The sequence below is a fragment of the Protomyctophum bolini genome, assembly GCF_963924005.1.
Source record: "Protomyctophum bolini genome assembly, chromosome: 18".
NCBI classification, from domain to species: domain Eukaryota; kingdom Metazoa; phylum Chordata; class Actinopteri; order Myctophiformes; family Myctophidae; genus Protomyctophum; species Protomyctophum bolini.
The window spans coordinates 30486260-30507061 of record NC_137879.1 but is presented as its reverse complement, the minus strand read 5'-3'; the positions used below and the strand labels follow the sequence as shown (position 1 = coordinate 30507061).

Here is a 20802-nt window from a genome sequence, read left to right as displayed (position 1 = left end):
TCCACCAGTACAGCCTATCCACACGTCAATATGAATTAAATTGAGCTAATTAAAAAAGGCTAATTCCAAGTGAAAAACATATAACTACATGCAGTATCATAAAAACTTTGGGGGGGGGGGTCTTTTTTTTTTACTGTAAATTGGTATGCTAATTAGTAGGCTAGATTCATACAGCCTACATGCCTATAGGACATATATTGATAGGCCCATTAGCCAGATTCCTGGCCTAATAAATAAGGGCTCCGACTTGCAATCACAATAACATCCTACAATTCCTGGGGCGCTTCACGATTATCAGCTGATTAATTCATTAATCAATTATCGTCCGATTATCATCGTTTCTTTAATGGCAATAATTCAATCAACACGCTGTGTAGTGTGTAGTGTTGTAGTGGAGGCTGTTTCAGATAAATTAATGTTATTGAATTTAAACGAATGAGCCTTATTGAACGACGAGCCTATAACTACATTCCCCAGCATCCTCTTGTTCGGTGTCGGGGGGACGCAACGAGGTGACGGGCACTACGTAACGTGTTTTTTTTCCCCCACACACAGGCAGCATTTGAATAGGGAAGATGGCGGCTGCGGCAGTGGTTGAGTTTCAGAGAGCCCAGTCTCTCATTAGCACGGATAGCAACGCTTCTATCGACATCCTCCATTCCATAGGTAGGTGGTGAACGGTCGCACTGCACGTTGTTTGTTGTGAGCGCCGTGTGCGGGTGTTTGTGCCAGCCAGTGTGCGGACAGACAGCTAGCCCGTTAGCCCCGGTAAGAGCCGCCGGGTCGTTGCTGACTCACTGCTGAACGGTGGAATAGCGGCTAGCCTAGTTAGCATGGATGCTAACACAAGGCCTGACAATGACACGCCTGTTTGTAATATAACAGCGCCCGTGTCCTAAACTAACCCCGTCGTCCGTGCTCGTTCCGCTGTGTTATTAACGGCAATAATGTCGACATAATCACACAAAGCACCTGTACGCGAGCCCGTGTTTGTGTGTGTTGCACGGTAGCATCATGACGCTACTGTAGCTGACATGGCTAGCTTGTCAGAAGCTCTTGACTAATGACTTATCCCAGCACAATAACATAACATCCTCTCAGAAAGCGAAGTGACAGGACGAGGTGTATAGCTTGTTAAAGGCACCCCGGTGGGTGTAAAGGCGAGGGTCAACGCATCGAATGGGTGCTTTTTGTGGTCAAAACATTGTGACATTGTTATTGCAGGCTGCTGCTTGCTAACCACAGCATTCCACTGTGTTGCTGTCCTTAAATTGCCCTGTCACACTAGCCCACTAGCTGACTAGCTAAACATGATTCTCTCTCACACACACACACACACACACACACACACACACACTCACACTCACACTCACACTCACACTCTTCACTCCAAGTACACAAAGTAATGTGTGGAGTCTTGAACCAGAGAACTATGACCACACTGAGTCACTGACTCTTGTCAGACCTCGTTAGTTACTTGTGCCATTTGCCTCAACAGTGAGGAGAGATGTTCAAGAGAATGATGAGGAAGCTGTCAGGGTTAAAGAACAGAGCATCCTGGAGCTGGGGACACTCTTGGCCAAGACAGGGCAGGCTGCAGGTAAGCAATACAGTGTTTAATTGACCGGATTTACTTAATTCACTTCAATTTCCAATGATTATATTGTTCGTATGAAGGTGATGTTGAACTTTGTAAAACGTTATGTTGTAAAACTACTAGAATATCTGCACTTTCCGCACAACAGATTGCTTTAAGAGGATTTTATTTAATACAGTGATGTTTTGAGGACAGGAGTCTAGAAGAACCTGTGTGAAATATAGAAGCAAATATAATGTTTATCATCCTTGATTCCTTATCAGTTGCTCCTTTGATTGTGAACAAGGATCATCATATTTTTTGTTTTGTACAATAAGACAGGTCTCAAAATCAAAGCACAGAGATTATGCCAGTATTAAAAAGCACTTTTCCCACCTCTTGCTTTATATATCCTCGGTCGACTACATTTTCGGTTATATAATTTGAATTGTATACATTAGCAAATTTGGCAGTCTGCATTCTTCTAATTTGTTATGTTAAAAGTATTTGAAACTTGTTTTGCCATTTAATGAGACATTACTCACTCATGGAGCACACGTCAGTAGACAGTATTTGATCTTAAATCATGTCCATTATCAGTTGACTTCTACTAAAGTTCAACATGAATTTGAAGTTTAGATATGAACCTAATGTAATTTATTCCTGTTGCGTTGTCCTTCAGAACTGGGTGGTCTGCTCAAGTATGTCAGGCCATTCCTCATCTCCATCAGCAAGGCAAAGGCAGCCAGACTGGTCCGTATTCTGCTAGACCTCTTTCTGGATATGGAGGCAGCAACGGGGCAGGAAGTGGAGCTGTGTCTCGAGTGCATTGAGTGGGCCAAGGTCGAGAAGAGGACCTTCCTCAGACAGGCTCTAGAGGCAAGGAGATTTTGTTTCAAAACCTGGATGTAATTGTAGCCACACGGTGCACTGTACAATATTGTCTGTCTGAGAGGCGTGTCATTTAAAATGTAAACGCGTTTCGGAGAAGATATTGGTAATAGAAAATGCAACCCTTACTGGGAAAGATTACTGCAGCAATTGTACGGGTTTAATAAATCACTGCTTTTACTTTATTCAAGTTCAGTTTGTCAGAACCCTACCTGAGTACCGGGTACAGTAGGGTACACACTATCTGCACATTCTGCAGTAGAGATGGCAGCATTAGGTGGAGTGAGAGTTTACGGTTGTAAATGTGCAACAGCTAGTAGCTACACTCAGTGAAACACTTGAAAGTCATGCCAGATTAATCACAAGCTTCATCATACCAGAGGGCAGCTTTGTTCAGCTGCCAGCTAGACTTAAATGATGTGTTTGGAGGGTAGTTGATAATTTGGGCATTTATTATATCAAATTTGTTGAAATGATAATTGCCACTATCTAACCTGTCATCTCTCAGACCACTTGCCTGACCCAGCGGTGGACCTATCAATATATTGTTGGATAATCCATTAACCTGCCCGTCTGTCTAGTTGGCTTAATCTCATGAGTGTCTAACACACATTCCTCTTTTCTCCCCTAAGGCTCGACTGATCTCACTCTATTTTGACACCAAAAGATACCCGGAGGCCTTGGCACTCGGTAAGTGACAGCTCCAACTCTGGATACTATAGGCAGTCTGTTTTCAACGTCGCATCAGCATCTGTCTCCCACTGCAAAGGCCTGTACTTGAAACATTCATGCCATAGGCTGCAAAAGCCGCAACCGAGTGCTTTCATATGTTATTGCCACAGTTAACATGTGTGCAATGAAATTGGCCTTTGAAAAGTGAAAACTCTCCTCCTACTGTACCTCCAGAGTCCCAGCTCCTCATGGAGCTGAAGAAGATGGACGACAAAGCTCTGCTGGTAGAGGTGCAGTTGCTAGAGAGCAAGACGTACCATGCCCTCAGTAACCTGCCCAAGGCTCGCGCAGCCCTGACCTCCGCCAGGACCACCGCCAACGCAATCTACTGTCCCCCCAAGCTCCAGGCTGCTCTGGACATGCAGTCAGGTGAGACGCCTTTAGTGACGTAAATAGGTTTTCAATGTAATGGGTCCCGGGACCCAGGGGTGCTCTTTTAGATGGGTCAGCTGTGCAGTGAACGTATTTTGTACACTGGAATAGAAGCTTGATTTCCAAACAATATTGTCACTCCTAAGTTCTCTGGGTTGTTTTAACATGTACAGTAGCTTTAAGACCCTGACAGATAGAAAGCGTCAATGATGCATGTCATATAAGACTACTTACTCAACATAATTGCACCACAATCATTAAGTATTAATAATTTGAAATGCACTGACCTGAATGGAACAAGGGACATACCATAACACATGGTCGTCTGTCATGAACAGAAAGTAAATATTAACCACGTGGCAAATGGAATGAAGCACTGTAGATGGACACTGTCCTGCATGTAAGCTACACGTGAAGGCAGCCTGCCAGTGATCATTCGTTTGAAGTGAGTCATGTAGAAAAGACTTCCAAGTATTCAACTTTTCGGGTTGACATTAAATGAGCACAACTGCGTCCCATCCGCAACTGCGTTCCCATTTCACGGAACTTTTGTCTGTCCTGCGGCTCCCTAGCCTGGCATTACCTGAATGATCAAGTCGGATCACTTCCACGTCACCCACGATATGGTGGAGAACGTGTGAGTAATCCCACGTTGATTGATTGAAATATTTATTAACAGTTTGCAGAATTACTGTACAGTTCAAGCACAACTCGATACAAAGACTGTTAACTGTGAGTGGACGACCCAATAAAGCATTACACTTGTTTACAAGAGGGTCCATCTTGTTCAATTCATCAAAACATTTAGAGACATACAAATAGACACTTTTGTAGCCAAAGAACAGAACAGGAAATTCATCATCACGTGATCAGTGGTTATGCCAAGCTAGCAGCACCCTAACTGCTCACTCGCCTCTCATCACAAATGATGAGAGGTGTGAAAATTCCAGAATCATGTACAGTAGCAAGCAGCTTATGAAGCCTAAAGTATGAGAAGCTTCACGGTTTACATTGGTTCCTTATGTCCGCTTCAAAACAGCAGTACCTGTAGTACTGGTACTGCTGTTTGTTTGCTTAGGCCTCACTCACACCTAAGACACACTTGTGTCCTGTGTCTTCTGTGTGTCATCATGGCCGCCTCAATGCATTTCCAATGGGAGTCACATGGTTTCATGACAAGACCTTGTTGCGTGGCTGTCTTCTTCTTGAGATATTTGGCATGCATGCTGTAGTGAGGTTTTGTCCATATAGTTCAGTCCCAGTGTGCACTCCCCTCCCAGGGCTATGTGTTTTCTTGCCGGAAACCCTAGAGCAGTGGTTCCCAAACATTTTTGCCCGTGACCCAAAAGAGAGATTAGACGTTTGTCCAGGACCCAAACTAGTGAAAAATAGAAGATCTACAAGCAAATCGGCTATTTTCACTAAACATTAGTTTTCTAATAGATTTTTCTTGTATTTCTTCCTGAAATGACTGAAACAAATCATTGAGTTTTGTTTTAAATTAATGATTTTCATTTTCATTTATTTTTTTGGGTAAATGTTTTGTAAAGAATATTGTAAAAATGTGCCTGTGACCCACAAATGGGTCCCCACCCCCTAGACTGTTTATACTGAACCTGTCAGCAATGTTGATTCATTCCTCTCTAATGTTCTGCTGCACCTCAGTATCCTCTAATGTCTTCTGTGCTCCTGCTGTTTGCAGGGATCTGCCACGCAGCGGAAGAGAAGGACTGGAAAACGGCCTATTCCTACTTCTTTGAGGCGTTCGAGGGCTATGACTCGGTTGACCATCCCAAGGCCATCACGTCGCTCAAATACATGCTACTCTGCAAGATCGTGCTCAACTTGTAAGTGGTCTTCTGAGTTTAGTGGATCAACTCGTGTCAGTCTCGTTTTAAGTTCCCTACATATTTTGCTCTTGTAACATAACTTTTAGGTTTGAGTGCAAGTGTCCTTTCTCTGACTTGGCTTGTGTTGTGTTACAGACCAGAGGAAGTACAATCCCTGATCAGTGGTAAACTAGCTCTGCGGCACACTGGCCGACAGGTATGGACTTGTTAGAACTCTGATCTATATGAAATCGTATATAAAAGTGAAAGTCATTAAAATGTTTGAATTTGATTGATATGATATAGTACTTTTGTCAGTTTGCACTGAAATTTGTGTTGCGACCCAGCAGCCTTGTATGCAACACTTATACAAATGCACACATTTGACATGACACAAAAGTGACAAAACGGTAAAGAAAATACAATTACAAACGTAGAAACATAAGAGCAATGTCCACAGCTCAGTCTAGTCCTGGCCAAAATCCTGATAAAGCCTCAAAGTCGACTGATGGACAAAAGACCTTCAGTCTGGCCTTATTGTATATCTCCTTCCTGAAGGCAGCAACCTACAGTATAGTCCCCATACAAAACATGGCTAGTTATTTGAGGTGATTTTCCTTGCTAACCTTAGGATGCTGTTATCATACGTGGATGTATAGAGCTTCTGAAGTGGTTGTCCAACAATCTTTGAACAAATGTTTAGTCATTGCAGCAGTTGTTCCTTTTTAGTTCTTCAACTATCCCCAAGGCAAAAGTCCTTCTTTATTTCTTGATTTTCCCCTAATTGTATTTGTCAATAACATGGTCACCTTCAGTGCTAACTTTTCCTCCTATCTCCAGACAGCTGCAATGAAAAGTGTCGCGCAAGCCTGCAAGAACAGATCATTAGCAGACTTTGAAAAGGTAAGCGCCTCGTTTTCAGTCAAATGTGATTCATGTTAATGGCTTATTGGCTTTGCATGCTGGCTCCATTTAGCCCACGTGCTCGCATTTTCTCTCCCCTCAGTCATTTCTAACATGGAATAGGCTATATGCTGTTTGTCTCTATGATACTATTAGTTGGTATTGACATGTGCATGCTTGTGTCTCCCAGGCCCTAACGGAGTATAGAGCAGAGTTGAAGGATGACCCCATCATCAAAACACACCTCGTCACGCTGTACGACAACCTGCTGGAACAGAATCTTATCAGGGTCATTGAACCCTTCTCCAGAGTCCAGGTAAGGAGCTGCATCATAACATTTAAACAATGATCTGTTTACACTGAAAAGAAGCCACTGTTTATTGCTTAAGACTAGTAATTAATTGAAAAATAACTAATATAAATAATGTTCATTAAAATAATATATTGGGTCCGGGCCGGCCTAGTGGTCTGGGCACTGCTAAACCCGGCCTGGCGGCGTGTCGCGGGTTCGAGTCCCGATCCCGACGACCTTTTCTCTCTCTCCCCCCATTTCCCGTCAGCTTACTGTACACTATCCCCCTTTTTGTAACTAGCTCCCGCTTACACACTTCCACTTGGTTTGAGCATAGATCTATAGACGGCACTGGATGGGAGGGGAATCCCGGTGCCGTCTCTATTATTTATATATCTATGCTCAAACCGAGTGGAAGTGTGTAGGGCGAGTGGCGAGGAGCTCGTTTCAAAAAGGGCCTATCAAGTGCACAAAATATCTTAAAAGAAATACAATTTAAAACCTTATATCAAGTACTAGTTATATTCTAATGTGGTATTGGTATTAACACACAGTTCCTCCCATTGCCACCAAAATATCTCGTAACACAAAGCCCATTGCTCAAGATTCCTTGAGTGAGACATTGAACCTCAAATCAATTTAGAAGTTGACAGCTTTTACCAGAGGCATCAGTGGACGCCGTTTTAGATTTATTTTTGTTTGCCTAACCAATACCTAAATTAAAATGTGCTGAACCAGCAGAGTTCATATTCTAAAATGCCACGCAATGTGCAGTGTCTAATTTCCCCACTTTCTCTTTCAGATTGAACACATATCAATTATCATCAAACTGTCAAAGGTACAACATTCTTAATCTTCTCTGTTGTTGTGTTTGGTATTTGATTCTACAAATATTAATATACAATCATGCATATACAATGCATTTAATCAGGTACTGTGTTTGGATTTCAGGGGGACGTGGAAAGGAAATTGTCACAGATGATCCTGGATAAGAAGTTCCATGGTTAGTGTAATTGTCTGCTCCCTAATAGAGTTCCTGTATTGTATATATTATATATATATTATGGTATAGATTTACCTCAACATTTCAAACAATCTCAAATGACACTGTTGATAGGGATTCTGGACCAAGGCGAGGGTGTCTTGATCATATTTGACGAGCCACCTGTGGACAAGACTTACGAAGCAGCTCTGGAGACTATTCAGAACATGAGCAAAGTGGTGGATTCGCTCTACAACAAAGCCAAGAAACTAACATAGGTATGACTATCACACGAAGCACCTTCACCCAAACACATTATGTATTCATGTGAACATTGCATACAAGGCTTCTCAAATAACAGCCTGTTTGACAAATCTGGCTGTTCACCAACCGTGACCATTGGTTCATGAGTTGGGGGGCTGTGGAAAAAAAGCTTGTTTTGACCAGAAACAGTCTGGGTGCAACCACTCCTATAGACGGCTATGTGTGTCCCTTGGTCTGTCTGTCCAAGCACGAAAATAGCGTTATAGCGTTTGTTCACCACCAAGTGTCACTGTTGCACAGCCTAACACACAGACACACACAGGCCAGGGAGGAGGGCTGTCACAAAGATGCAAAGTTTTATTATACTATATATCTGATTGACCTTTATGCCACTTAAATGGTATAAGACTTTCTCCAGATAATATTACACGTTGCCAGCTTGTAGATCTGTTCTTTTTGCTCACACAAACATCCAAATTACCCTCCTCACTTTTTTTATTTGGCACTGCCAGTTTAGCAACACGGACAATGCACGAGTTGGTCCCTAAACAAATGTGACAAGTATAATATGAAACTGGTTTAGATTTTCCGAAACGAATTGTCAACGGTATGTTGTCATATATTGTGGAAAGACAGGAGAAGACAAAAAATATATTCTGAACAGAACTAGTATATTTGACTAGGACCTTCAAATGCAGGAATTTTCGAACTGAAGGCAAATTGGAAAATAAGATTGAAGAAACTATTGTATATGTGTACTGTCACTTACGTGTAATATTGTTTACCCGGGCAGCGCTGGTTGGCAGGTATCGATACACTTTTCCGACATGTTTGTGCCAGCATGGGTGATTAATTTATTTCTTCGCCTCATGTCTTGAGTGTTTAAACATGACGTCATGGGTCGCTATGCTCGATAACAGGCTTGATAAGCCCAAAGCCTATTGATACCGGGTACTCAATAAGGTTTTTCGGGTATCGAGCTCATCCCTATTTCTAACTCTCAATCATTTAGACCCACCTGGACCTGTTTATATTAATTATTTTAATTACCTTGGCTTGTAGTGGATTTTTTTTCCAGAAGTCTTGTCCTCCTTTTAAATCCTGTGACTTAACCAAAGAAATATGTCATACATCCCAGTGCTCAAATCTGCCTTATTCCCTCAACACGCCTACTGTCTTTTTGTTTCGTCCACAGAACAAATGGTGAGCACAGCAGTGCCATGGAGGAAATGTGTGTGTGTGAGACCAACGTGTGTAACATTTTAAGATGGGGACAAGAGAGAACCACAAGTAAAAAGTCCCACAAACTGCAACAAACCGGATACCAATTTCCCCCCATGAAAGCCCCTCCCCCTTCTTTCTCTCAATGGACAGCTTCATCACTTATCATCTTGTCTCTTATTTCCCCTCACTTTTCTTTTTTGATATCCATCAGGATTCTGTGTAACACTCAGCGGCCAGAGCAGGCCATCAGGGAATATTGTACAACCTTAATAAAAAAACCAACAACAAGTGAAAGTATACATATGTTTCTATTGCCTCTAGAATACATGCCGGGGCTTACAAAGCCTTAAAGCTGACTTCACTGCAACCTCAAAGGTTCACCGCTAACCTCTGGAGCTCCAGACTCTGCCATAGACGCAGGCACGAGGCTCGCTAACTCCACCTTCGGTTCATACCTTTCAGAAGCACATGGTTCAGTTAGACTTTTGATTTTTGATTTTTTTTTTTTTGTCAGGTGGGGTAACATAACTCCTTGGGATACTCTGGAAATGCAATTGTTGGTCAAAGAGCTCCCTCTAGCTCTCAATGTAAATGTTCACCATATCGATGCCAACCGTCAGTCCTCATTGTATTTCAAACGGCTGTCAAATTCACTTTTATTTGGTGCGCGTTTCCGTTTGTACATTTAACAAAATAACATTTGATTGCCCTTCTTTTCCCCCCCTGGCCCCAATGTCTCATGTAAGAACATAGAGCAGATTGGATGGCATGTCACACCACTAGTGCCCCAGCTCTGCTTTGTTTGCCCTTCAGTTTGCCTCGGTATTTGGGTGCAATATAATTTGGGGGTGTGTAAGTGGAACTCATTGCCTCTGAGCCTCTGTCTTATTCCCAAGTGAGCAATTATCCAAGGTTAGTTTCTAGCACTAGTGTGGTATGCTAGTAACCAAACAATTTGTATGGTTGGATTTTTCTTTTTCTTTTTTTCATTTATAAAGTCATTTTCAAAATAAATATTTTGTATTTTAACGCTTTTTGTCTTGGCTCTTGCAAAAATCAAAGCAGAAAGACTAGTTGAGGTGATCTGGTGTAGAAACTGGCTATGGAGTTTTGGACTTTGGAGATGTGTTTTGAGTTGTCCATGTTCGGATCTTAGGAGAGGACAAATATACAGTATGGTAAAGGGAGGTAATGTGCCTGTTTACTGAAGGAAGGTCATGTAAGCAGTAAGGAAGATTTCTATCTACAAATCACCGTTGGTGTGTGAACATCTTGAACAAAAAACAAATTGAGTTGAGGTGTTCCTGATGAGCTTAACTGAAGCACCGGTCTCCCTAGGTGAAAAGGGCATTGAATTGGTTTAAGGTATTTAAGTTGTTTAGTATACATGGGTCATTGTAAGCCTGTGACGATACCATCTCAACATGCTTCTTAGAAAACCACATGCTGTTTTCTGATCATTCAGATCATTCAGATATTGTTTCACTGTCCGTATCTACTTTTATTGTCTGCTGCTCAGACAAGTGCCATACATTGCTGACACTTGATTTCTCCTCAGAATCGTGATGTATAAATGCCAAATTTATGCTCTGTTGTACAACGGTGTTGCCTGCTGAAAATAGAGCGACCAGCTCGCAACGCGCGAGCTTGTAAAGCTGCTATTTTTGGTGCACTGTTTCTGTTGTATGGTAATGTATAAATGAGGCCTGAAGAAGCACAGTCTCGTATCACTTTCACGTAACCAAACCAAGGTGTACAGTGAGTGAGCACCTCCCCCAAACCAAGGTGTACAGTGAGTGAACACCTCCCCCAAACCAAGGTGTACAGTGAGTGAGCACCTCCCCCAAACCAAGGTGTACAGTGAGTGAACACCTCCCCCAAACCAAGGTGTACAGTGAGTGAGCACCTCCCCAAACCAAGGTGTACAGTGAGTGAGCACCTCCCCCAAACCAAGGTGTACAGTGAGTGAACACCTCCCCCAAAGCAAGGTGTACAGTCGGTGAGTGAACACCTCCCCTGCCAGTTTTCAGAGGTGGACCTTTTGGGGGGAATGTAAACTTCCCAAATTGCAGTTTGGAGAACCTAATCCTCTGCCATCAAGAGAAGTGTGTTGGAGGCCCTGTTTGATATTTGTGTTTACAGCCTCTTTTTACTGTTCTTGTGTTAAAATAAAGACCGATACCCTTGACACCTCAGATTCAATCTTTACTGTCATTCTCACAATCTCACGATCTATGTTTGTAATATAGCCCCCCTTGGACGGTTACAGAAAACGGAATATAGTTGCTTGTTTTTGGATTTCTAAACACACGAGTATCAAATGTACAATGGTTCTTGATGACCAACAGTTAACGAGTAAAGCTATCTGATGTTCAGATGAGTTCAAATAAAACGTTTTTCCAAGTTTCTTGTCGTTGGAATGCTCTTTGAAAATGATTTAACATAATTATTGAAAGTATAAATGGATGCCTACTGCCATATTTGTCATTGTAGAGAAACGGCCATCTCAATCTGGCCCGTAATGTCAAAGGAAAACAAAATGTGTGACTCACTCGAACAAAGTAAAGTGTTTTTTGTTTTGTTCAAACAGCATGGTTGTCTTTGCTTTGCATGTGCAATTGGTTTTTTTCTAAGCCAGAGGCTGCAGGTACGTTTAGGATTTAGGTATGGTTAATGATTTTAATATTTATTAATTTCAAATGCATTTAGTTATACTTATGTTAACTTTATAAACTTAAATGCAAATACAATGGACAAAAAAACAGCTGAAATCAATCATTTATCAGTATTCCGATTCCTGCGGGCCGCTTTAAGTGAAGGTGGGGGCCAGGTGGGGGCCACATGTGGCCCCCGGGACACCAGTTGCCCATGTATGGGTTAGGGTACGTATAGGTTCTAGAAATCTACCGGTAGTTTGTATTTTTTGAGTAGGCCTATTGCCTATTTTTGGATTATGACTTTCACTCCACCTCATTTCAAAGACATATTGTATTTTTCACTCCACTACTTTTCGAAGGAAGGGGAAAAGTATTATGAATTAACCTTTCACTCCCTATTTCAAATAACAGTCATAGCCTGCCCGGAGTCTATTTCTCGTTCCTTCTGTGTGATTTAACCTCCCAAGTTCCAATGCGTAATGCGTATAGTATACTATACATTGTCATATTGTGATATTGTCATGTTTCATATTGTCATATTGAGTAAAAATGAGAAAAAGGCCGCACACTCGTAGTCGTAGCCACGATGCTGTATATTTATTATTATCCAACGTTTCGACCTTTCGGCCTTCTTCAGGGAAACGTTTTAATTTCCCTGAAGAAGGCCGAAAGGTCGAAACGTTAAATATACAGCATCGATTCGTGGCTACGAGTGTGCGGCCTTTTTCTATTTTTTACTTATTTACTGCCTTAGGCCAGCACCTCACCAACACTGGTGTGCGCCCTTTCCTGTTTTGTCTACCTCCTCATATTGTCATTTGTCCTATTGTCATATTGTCATGTTTCATATTGTCATACTTCCTGGGTAGAGTACGTTGTTGTACATATACTGACGCGATGACGTCATGATGGAGTCGACCAATCAAGAGAAAATGTGCATGTTACAACCATGACGCGTTACAACCATGGCGGCTCTCCCCTACATATTATATGCCCATATGACATGCACATGACATATGACACACATCACATTCATGCCAGCTATGTCACTTATCTGACATATTGAGACATTTAGGTAATACTTAGCAGAGCGTTTCCTTAATGTAGGCTAATCTGTAAAAGATGGCTCCTGCGATGGAGGCAGCTGACATTGCCGTCGTAGCACTTTATTTTGTCTTGGTGTTAGGCATCGGGTTTTTTGCCACGTGGAAGACCAATCGCAGCACCGTAAGTGGCTACTTCCTGGCTGGGCGCTCTATGACATGGATAGTCATTGGAGCATCACTGTTTGTCAGCAACATCGGCAGTGAACATTTCATAGGCTTAGCTGGATCAGGAGCTGCAAGTGGCTTCGCTGCGGGAGCATTCGAGTTCAACGCACTTTTCCTGCTCCAGCTACTGGGCTGGGTGTTCATCCCTGTGTACATCCACTCAGGGGTCTACACCATGCCGGAGTATCTGTCCAAACGCTTTGGAGGCAACAGGCTGAGGGTTTACTTTGCTGTCTTGTCTTTAATGCTCTACATGCTTACCAAACTCTCTGTAAACTTGTATTCTGGAGCTCTGTTCATTCAGGAGTCACTGGGTTGGAACCTTTATCTGTCCATTATCTTTCTGATTGGTATGACTGCACTGCTCACAGTAACTGGCGGACTCGTGGCAGTGATGTACACAGATACTCTTCAGGCAGTGTTGATGATTGGTGGAGCCCTCACCTTGATGGCGATCAGCCTGGTTAAGGTGGGTGGGCTGGAGGGTGTTCGGACAAAGTACATGCAGGCCGTCCCCAATGTGTCTGCTATCTTGACCAGTGGCAACTTTACTTATGCTCACTCCTGCCGCATCGAGCCCAAGCCTAATGCTCTGCACATGCTTCGTGGACCTCTAGACGGAGACATGCCTTGGCCAGGGTTCCTTCTTGGCCAAACCCCGGCTTCCATCTGGTACTGGTGTGCTGACCAGATCATTGTCCAGAGAGTACTCGCAGCGAAGAACATTGCTCATGCCAAGGGTGCCACACTCATGGCTGGGTTACTTAAAGTCCTGCCCATGTTCATAATTGTCATCCCAGGTATGATTTCCCGGATCCTGTTTGCAGATGAGATTGCCTGCATTGGGCCAGAGCACTGCTTGGCAGTGTGCGGCTCTCGGGCCGGCTGTTCTAACATCGCCTATCCACGTCTGGTCATGTCTGTGATGCCTGTGGGCCTGAGGGGTCTGATGATGGCGGTCATGATTGCCGCCCTGATGAGTGATTTAGACTCCATCTTCAACAGCGCCAGCACCATATTCACCCTGGACATCTACCAGAGTGCTCGGAAAGACGTGTCCCAGAGGGAACTACTGGTCGTGGGCCGACTGTTTGTGGTGTTCATGGTGGCCATTAGCATCGCCTGGCTCCCTGTCGTCGTTGAAATGCAGGGCGGGCAGATGTACCTGTACATACAGGAAGTAGCTGGCTACCTGACTCCACCTATCGCTGCCCTCTTCCTACTGGGCGTGTTGTGGAAACGCTGTAACGAAACGGGTGCATTCTGGGGCGGCATGACAGGCTTCACACTCGGCACACTGCGTCTGATCCTGGCCTTTATCTACCGCGAGCCTCTCTGCGATCAACAAGATAATCGGCCTTCCTTCATTGCAGACGTCCATTACATGTATGTGGCAGCAGGGTTGTTTTGGGTGTCAGGGATTGTCACTGTGGTGGTCAGTCTCTGCACCCCCCCACCAGATGAGGAGCAGGTTCGCACCACTACCTTGTGGGGGCTGCGCAACATCGTCAAGGCTCCGCTAATGGATCAAGGTGACATCGAGAAGAGCAATCGTAATGAGAGCCACCATAGCACAGAGACGACCCTGGCAAACACCCCTGGAGAACAGATTGGTAATTCGAAGGCAGAGCTGATCGGGGATGAGGAAGGAAAGCGCGGCATGGGTCCGAGTCTGATCAATTGGTTTTGTGGACACAAGGAGGGAGCACAGACCACCCCGCCAAAGGGAAGCAAGGAGGATGAGAGGGTTATTATGGAGATGCTGTATGAGCCTCCCAGAATTAGACTGCTGCTAAATGTCGGCCTGCTACTTGTCTGCTCATTGGGCATCTTCATGTATGTTTACTTCTCACTATAGTTTTGTTCAACACTAAACTGATGGGAAGATTGAAAGATTTATGATAGCGGACATTTGACATTGCTACAAGTTTTCCCTTCAATGTCAATGGCGTTTAATGTTTTGATGTTTAATTTACGTCATATTCAGCTATTATCATCATACATCATCATGCATCATCTCATACTGGCCAAACAGAATGCCTATTGCCTGTGATTGGTTAGCTGATTTGCTCGTTTACATATGACGTAAATCTTCCCTTCAATGTCAATGGCGTTTAATGTTTTGATGTTTAATTTACGTCATTTCTTCCGTTCATCGTCAATGGCAAAACTTGAGACGGGTGGTCTGAGACGTGTACCGTACCACACATAGGCCTGCCCTCATGTATAAGGCTCTAATGCAGCCTGACATCTTTACTGTGTGTCTCCCCATTTCCCTCTTTCCTCCATCTTCACTTGAGCTATAAATAAAGGCAGAAAAACTAATCTTTAAAACAATTACCAGTGTACAAATATGAAACAGCCTGTATTAATGCATAGACTGATCCGGAAATGCCAAAAGCCTGAAGGAAAAGTACTTAATGGGTTGTTTCTATATGATTTTGATGTGCTGAATCCATTTCTGCCGTATGCCCAGTGATACGGGTCACCGTGTGGTCAGAAATTGAGTAATTAACATAGTAACAAAACTGGAAACGGCTATAATTCTCATAAATAATTCTTCTAAAATCAAGAAATTTATCTTTCAATACATTTTTGTAATACTGGGCCAAAACTAAGAAATAACAATAACAACAATTGACAAATCTCGATCAAATGCGATACTTTGCAGTACTTTATTTGATGTTTCTGTATGATGAATCAATTTCTGTTTTAAAGGTGTGGAAGTTTAGTAATTATTTAATAAGTAATCTTCCATCCCATATGTTCAGGGGGTGGCATAACTGGGTGCTGCAAGTGGGCCTGTCGCCAGACCAATGACTGGAAGTGCGAACGCTGAATGTGGAAGTAGAGAGAATCCCTGGTTGGTGGTAGTCTCTCTATTGTCATGCCCTTGATGAACATGCTAGATCGAACTTCGTTGATGTTGTCAGCATTCATCGCAGTGATCGCACCATACAATCTGCAGAAAAAATACTTCTGCGTCCTGAATGGTGTGATCACTTATAGGCCCTTAACCAAATACTTTTTTAACCCTACCCCTCAGCCCTTGCCCCTTCCCCTTGTCCCTATCAATATCTATTTGTTTAGTTTTTTTCATCATGAATTATCTTTTTTCTTTCTTCTAAATTCGATCTGCTATGCCACATAAATGTTTTTGGATTATGACTTTCACTCCACTTAGTCCACTATAGATTTCAAAGGCATACAGAGTTGTAATTTTCATTACCACTACATTTCTAAGACGTGGAAAAATACATTATGAATGTATATTTCAAATAGCTAGCAAATAGCTATAGTGATCACAGTCAAGCTCAAAACACATCACATTGCAGCGTGTTGTGAGCTTGTAGATCAGCTTCATTCTCACTTTTATTGATATTTGTTGAAAATGTCTGGTATATAAAAATTCACTTTGTGATTCCTAATTTCTTATAGCTTTTCAATACTTTCAATACTAGGCTACTCATTTTTAAAACGTAGCCTAGGCCTATTTTAACTCAAGTCCAAATACCGGTATGACAACTTTCACTTGTTGATTTTGATCAGAAGTATCTATTGTCTGGGTTGAGTACTTAAATTGTCCACTATACTACCACTAGAAATGCTGTAGTGTAGGCATATATTAATAGACAGACAGTCTCAACGTCAAGTATTATGGAACCATAGCTGATAGCTCCATCTAGGATAGGATATCCTGCTCTCTCACTCCTCTACGCAAAAAGTGCCCGGTCGGCTTTCTCCTTCTATTCATTTTCCACGCAATGCGTGCGTGATTACATCATGTACGTTGGAACTTGGCCACCCCCACCGTACCAGCACCAGAGTTCAGCACTCACGCTCAGCAGTCAGTGTGTCCGGTGGTGAATGTAGCCTGTGGCGCAACGTTTATGCTGAATTGTTCTTGAATATATCCAGTGGGTGAAACATACCAAGATGGCCGGCCGGGTGAGTTTATTTTAACCAAAATACGTTTTCCGATGAGCACTTTTAACTGCACACCCACTGTTACGTAACGCAACGTTATTGAAGGAAGGAACTGGTGGGTTCTCCACGGATCATACACAGCACACACTGCTGTGTGGCAGTAATACGTCACATAAAACCCCGGAAGACGGATGGGCTGTCTTATGACTGAAATGTTATTACCTACCATAATGTCTAGTTGTTGGTTTCTAATGTACAAGGAGGTACTGGACTGTGGACACGCAAACACATTCTCTCTAAATCTATCTAATCTAATCACACCAACTTTGATAAATGAAATGAAATTGTAGTCCCAAATAAAACCGGTTTAGATCAGAACTAAGGAATTCAAGTTGGAACTGCTTCACATGAATGGTCCACCGTCCACAGACCCGTCAGTGTATACTGTTGACCATCACAATGTAAACAAAAGCATGTGTGAGCCCGTGTGAGCACAAAAATGTTCCCACCAAACAAAGATTCTTCAAATTCTCCTTGACAAAACGAATAATATTGTCATGACACTCTGGAGTAGTATGAGTGTTTGTGGACTATGTTGATCACAAATGATCACACTGCTGATTATGGTTGGGGAGAATTCAAAGAATGTCCATTATATAACTTACCACTTGAAACAGCATTACGATTTAAACTGAGAATGGAGATGAGTCTATATAGCCTACAGTATAACTCCTGATGACGTTATGCTATTGCCAAACACTTTTTATTTTATCTATATTGCACTAGGCCATATTTCTCATTTCCATTTACTATAAAATCTGCCTCTCAGGTTCTGACCTTGAAAGGCTATAGTTCAAGTAGTGTATCTGAGACGCAACAGCAAAGATCAGCCCTCTCTTACCCTGGATACTGTCGGTATACTACATTGCCTGCCTGGCTAACAACTAAGTGACTCTCTTTGCTTTATTTTCTAGAATTTACCTAGTATTTTTCCATAATAATGCTCAACATGTTGACACAGGACCCACGACAGTCCTCTGTTTGGTTTGGTGGCGAAACTAAGTGCTTGTGGAAGAGCATTAAATGCTCTTGAGCGGCAGGATACAGGATCGGTCAGCACTGGGCACCTTGATGCAAAATTGGCCATTTTGTTATTTTGTGGTCTAAATATAAAATAAGCATCTACAAGCATCTCTTTTCAAACACAAAATGTTTGTTTGAAAAGAGATGCTGACCCTACACCTAGTGCAGCCATAACAATGGACCAAGAAATGGACCAGTCATGCAAGCTTTGAAAGCCAATCTTAGCCAATCAGGATGGAATATGGGAAATGTTGGCGCTATAACAGGCCGTTGTGAAATATTTGGGGCAGAGCCTAGAGGTTCATTGTTGGCATCCAGGGAGTGTGTGTGCAGTGTGGCATGGATGAGGCCAACAGTGCTGGAGATGAGCTGGTACGGACACACACACACACACACACACACACACACACACACACACACACACACACACACACACACACACACGGATGGACGGACGGAGTGCAATACATACTCTCTCCCCATGCCTTCGGCCTGTTGGAGACAATGTCTTGACTACATAATATTCTCATAATTGTCTGAGGTTATGCAATTAGCTAATGGAGCCATTGGCAATTTGTCTATAATCAATAATTCAGCCCAGTGAAGATTCAGTGACGTGAACTTTCTCTTAGTGATTTTGCAACAGGGCCATGGGAAGACATGGAGAGGGAGGATGCCATTGAATTGCACACAGAGCACAGAGGCAAAGGCAACTCCACCACATGCATGAATATACGACACAGCCCTGTAAAGCTTTATTGACTGTATGTATTCTATCTGAGGTGCCACTAGCCCTCAAAACGCAAAATAATAATTATCAGCAAAGCTAAGCAGTAAGGGAAGGTAATAGCAACCATGAGAAATTCAATAGTTCCCAGACATTGCCTGGCCACAGAGGAGGATAATGGTGTCAGTGCAGAGACTGCATTCGCAGAGCTGCTTATTGAATCACCACAGTTACCGCACCTCTCACTTCCCACTGTTCAGCTCTGTAGGCAAGTACTGTCTGTAATCTGTCACAATTTATAGGAAATAGTAGCCACTAGTAGCCAGGTGATACTGTTGTGTGTGTGTGTGTGTGTGTGTGTGTGGGGGTACAGTTTATCTGTATATATACAAGCAAGTGTTCTGGACAGGGGTTGGCCCTGTCCATTTGTGACTGTTTGTTGGAAGAATTAAGAGCAAAAAATACACAAATATCTACAGTATATTATAAGTCTGTCCTTTTGACAAAATTGCAGCTGGCAAACAAGTACATTTTGTTATTCGTGCCTTTGTTCCCCCCCCCCCCCCCCCCCCCTCACATTTCACTACTCTGTTCAATTTGTCTCAGACTGAGTCCCAGCAATGGCTAATCAATGTGTCTAATCCTTCAGAGCATTGGAAGTGAGCAGTGTGGATTTGAGTGAACATTGATTCTTGAAGTCTTTCTCCTCTTTCATGCTGTCTCCCCTAAGTTAGGTTTGCTTTCTGTCTGATCTCTCTGAAAGAGCAGCGAAAGGGAAACCACGCCCCTAATACAAATCTATCTGAAACAAACAAATATTTATTATATGCCTACATCACGTCGCAGAAATCAAACACATGTAGCTGATATGTAATGAGTGGCACAGGGGGGCAAATATTCACGAGTTGCCCGAGTTAATGTGTTCATTGCGGGGCAGTCGCGGGACAGTCGCTCCCGGTCCGCTCGCTATCCTTTATAACTATGCTCTAATGCCAGTGTCTTGGTCTAGGACCCTGGCAGGAGTAGTGCAGTATGTTCCTAACACTAATTATCACACACGTTTTGATGAGGGAGAAGGATCCCCATATGAACATGGGGAGAACATGCAAACCACATGCATGCCTCAGTCGGCCCCCGGTGGGAATCAAGCTTAACTTCTCTCACTGCCATTTCTTTCCAGACTATGCAAGCGGCGAGATGCCCGACCGACGAGCTGTCGCTAACCAACTGTGCTGTCGTGAGTGAGAAGGATCCACAGTTTGAACAGTGAGTGGAGTGCCACATTTAAAATAAGTGTTCTGTGTTATGTTTCATGACTGACCACTTCAGTAGTTTTGTCACATGCCCAAATGTACAGCTCGGCGTGGATTTGTGCGTGGATATGCGTGCCTGTGTTTTCAGCCATGTTTGGGGTGTTTAATCGAAAAACGTCCAACTCCTCTCGTTTTCTCCAACCCCCATCAATGCAGACATGTGACGGTGCGCAACGTGACCCACAAGTATGTGTTCACGGTGAAGACGCACGCCAGTGTCGTCCCGGGAACCATCGCCTTCAGCCTGCCACAGGTACCATGTCATAATGCTCCTCAATAACCAAATATCTCATGGCATCTGTTTGAACCAGTGCACTAGCTGACTAGCAAACACACTGGCAAACCAGTTTATGTCCTATACACACACATGTTCAACAATATTCCTGTGTTAGAAGGCAAAATAGAAGTACTAACTAATATCTAGGACCTGTAAGGGTCAATTTGAATTGACATTCAGGATTTGGCTGTGTTATGTTATTTGTGTTCTGAATTTGTTCCTGATCCCTAACAGACTCCATATAGTTGTCAAAGTATTCTTGTATAACAAGTCCATGTTACTCATTTTAACTGTTAAAAACACCCCGTTGTTGTGTATACAGCCCCCTCCGTTTTATACAGTATTGTGTCCGTTTATAACCTCGTTGAATTGACGCTTTCTGCACTGCCTGCGTTGTTTTCTTTCTGTGAGAGCCCGTCTGCATGCACGTTTCTCTCACTCTTTGTCTCAATCTGTCTGTCACTGCTCTTTCTCTCTGGCCT

General features: G+C 43.0%; 3 protein-coding genes across 3 annotated transcripts in view; all 3 read left to right on the top strand.

The window, feature by feature from the left end:
- The first annotated feature begins 555 nt into the window (after window positions 1-555).
- Window positions 556-11253, top strand: psmd11b (proteasome 26S subunit, non-ATPase 11b). The gene is made up of 13 exons (XM_080789035.1): window positions 556-666; window positions 1499-1600; window positions 2259-2455; window positions 3100-3157; window positions 3374-3568; window positions 5274-5418; window positions 5557-5617; window positions 6241-6303; window positions 6494-6619; window positions 7398-7433; window positions 7547-7598; window positions 7713-7855; window positions 9037-11253. The coding sequence occupies exons 1-12, from the start codon at window positions 576-578 to the stop codon at window positions 7853-7855; spliced, it is 1269 nt and encodes a 422-aa protein (XP_080645161.1). The 5' UTR covers window positions 556-575; the 3' UTR covers window positions 9037-11253.
- A 1591-nt stretch (window positions 11254-12844) lies between these two features.
- LOC308333636 (sodium/myo-inositol cotransporter-like) lies at window positions 12845-14851 on the top strand (the record flags this gene model as incomplete). Its single annotated transcript, XM_080790092.1, has 1 exon — window positions 12845-14851. The coding sequence occupies one exon, from the start codon at window positions 12845-12847 to the stop codon at window positions 14849-14851; it is 2007 nt and encodes a 668-aa protein (XP_080646218.1).
- Window positions 14852-16814: 1963 nt separating this feature from the next.
- Window positions 16815-20802, top strand: part of LOC308332477 (vesicle-fusing ATPase) — a 36022-nt gene continuing 32034 nt past the window's right edge. The window contains exons 1-3 of the mRNA XM_080788384.1: window positions 16815-16941; window positions 19911-19996; window positions 20200-20296. Of these exons, the coding sequence (XP_080644510.1) occupies window positions 16930-16941; window positions 19911-19996; window positions 20200-20296 (195 nt within the window). The 5' untranslated portion in view covers window positions 16815-16929. The remainder of the gene's footprint in view (window positions 16942-19910; window positions 19997-20199; window positions 20297-20802) is intronic.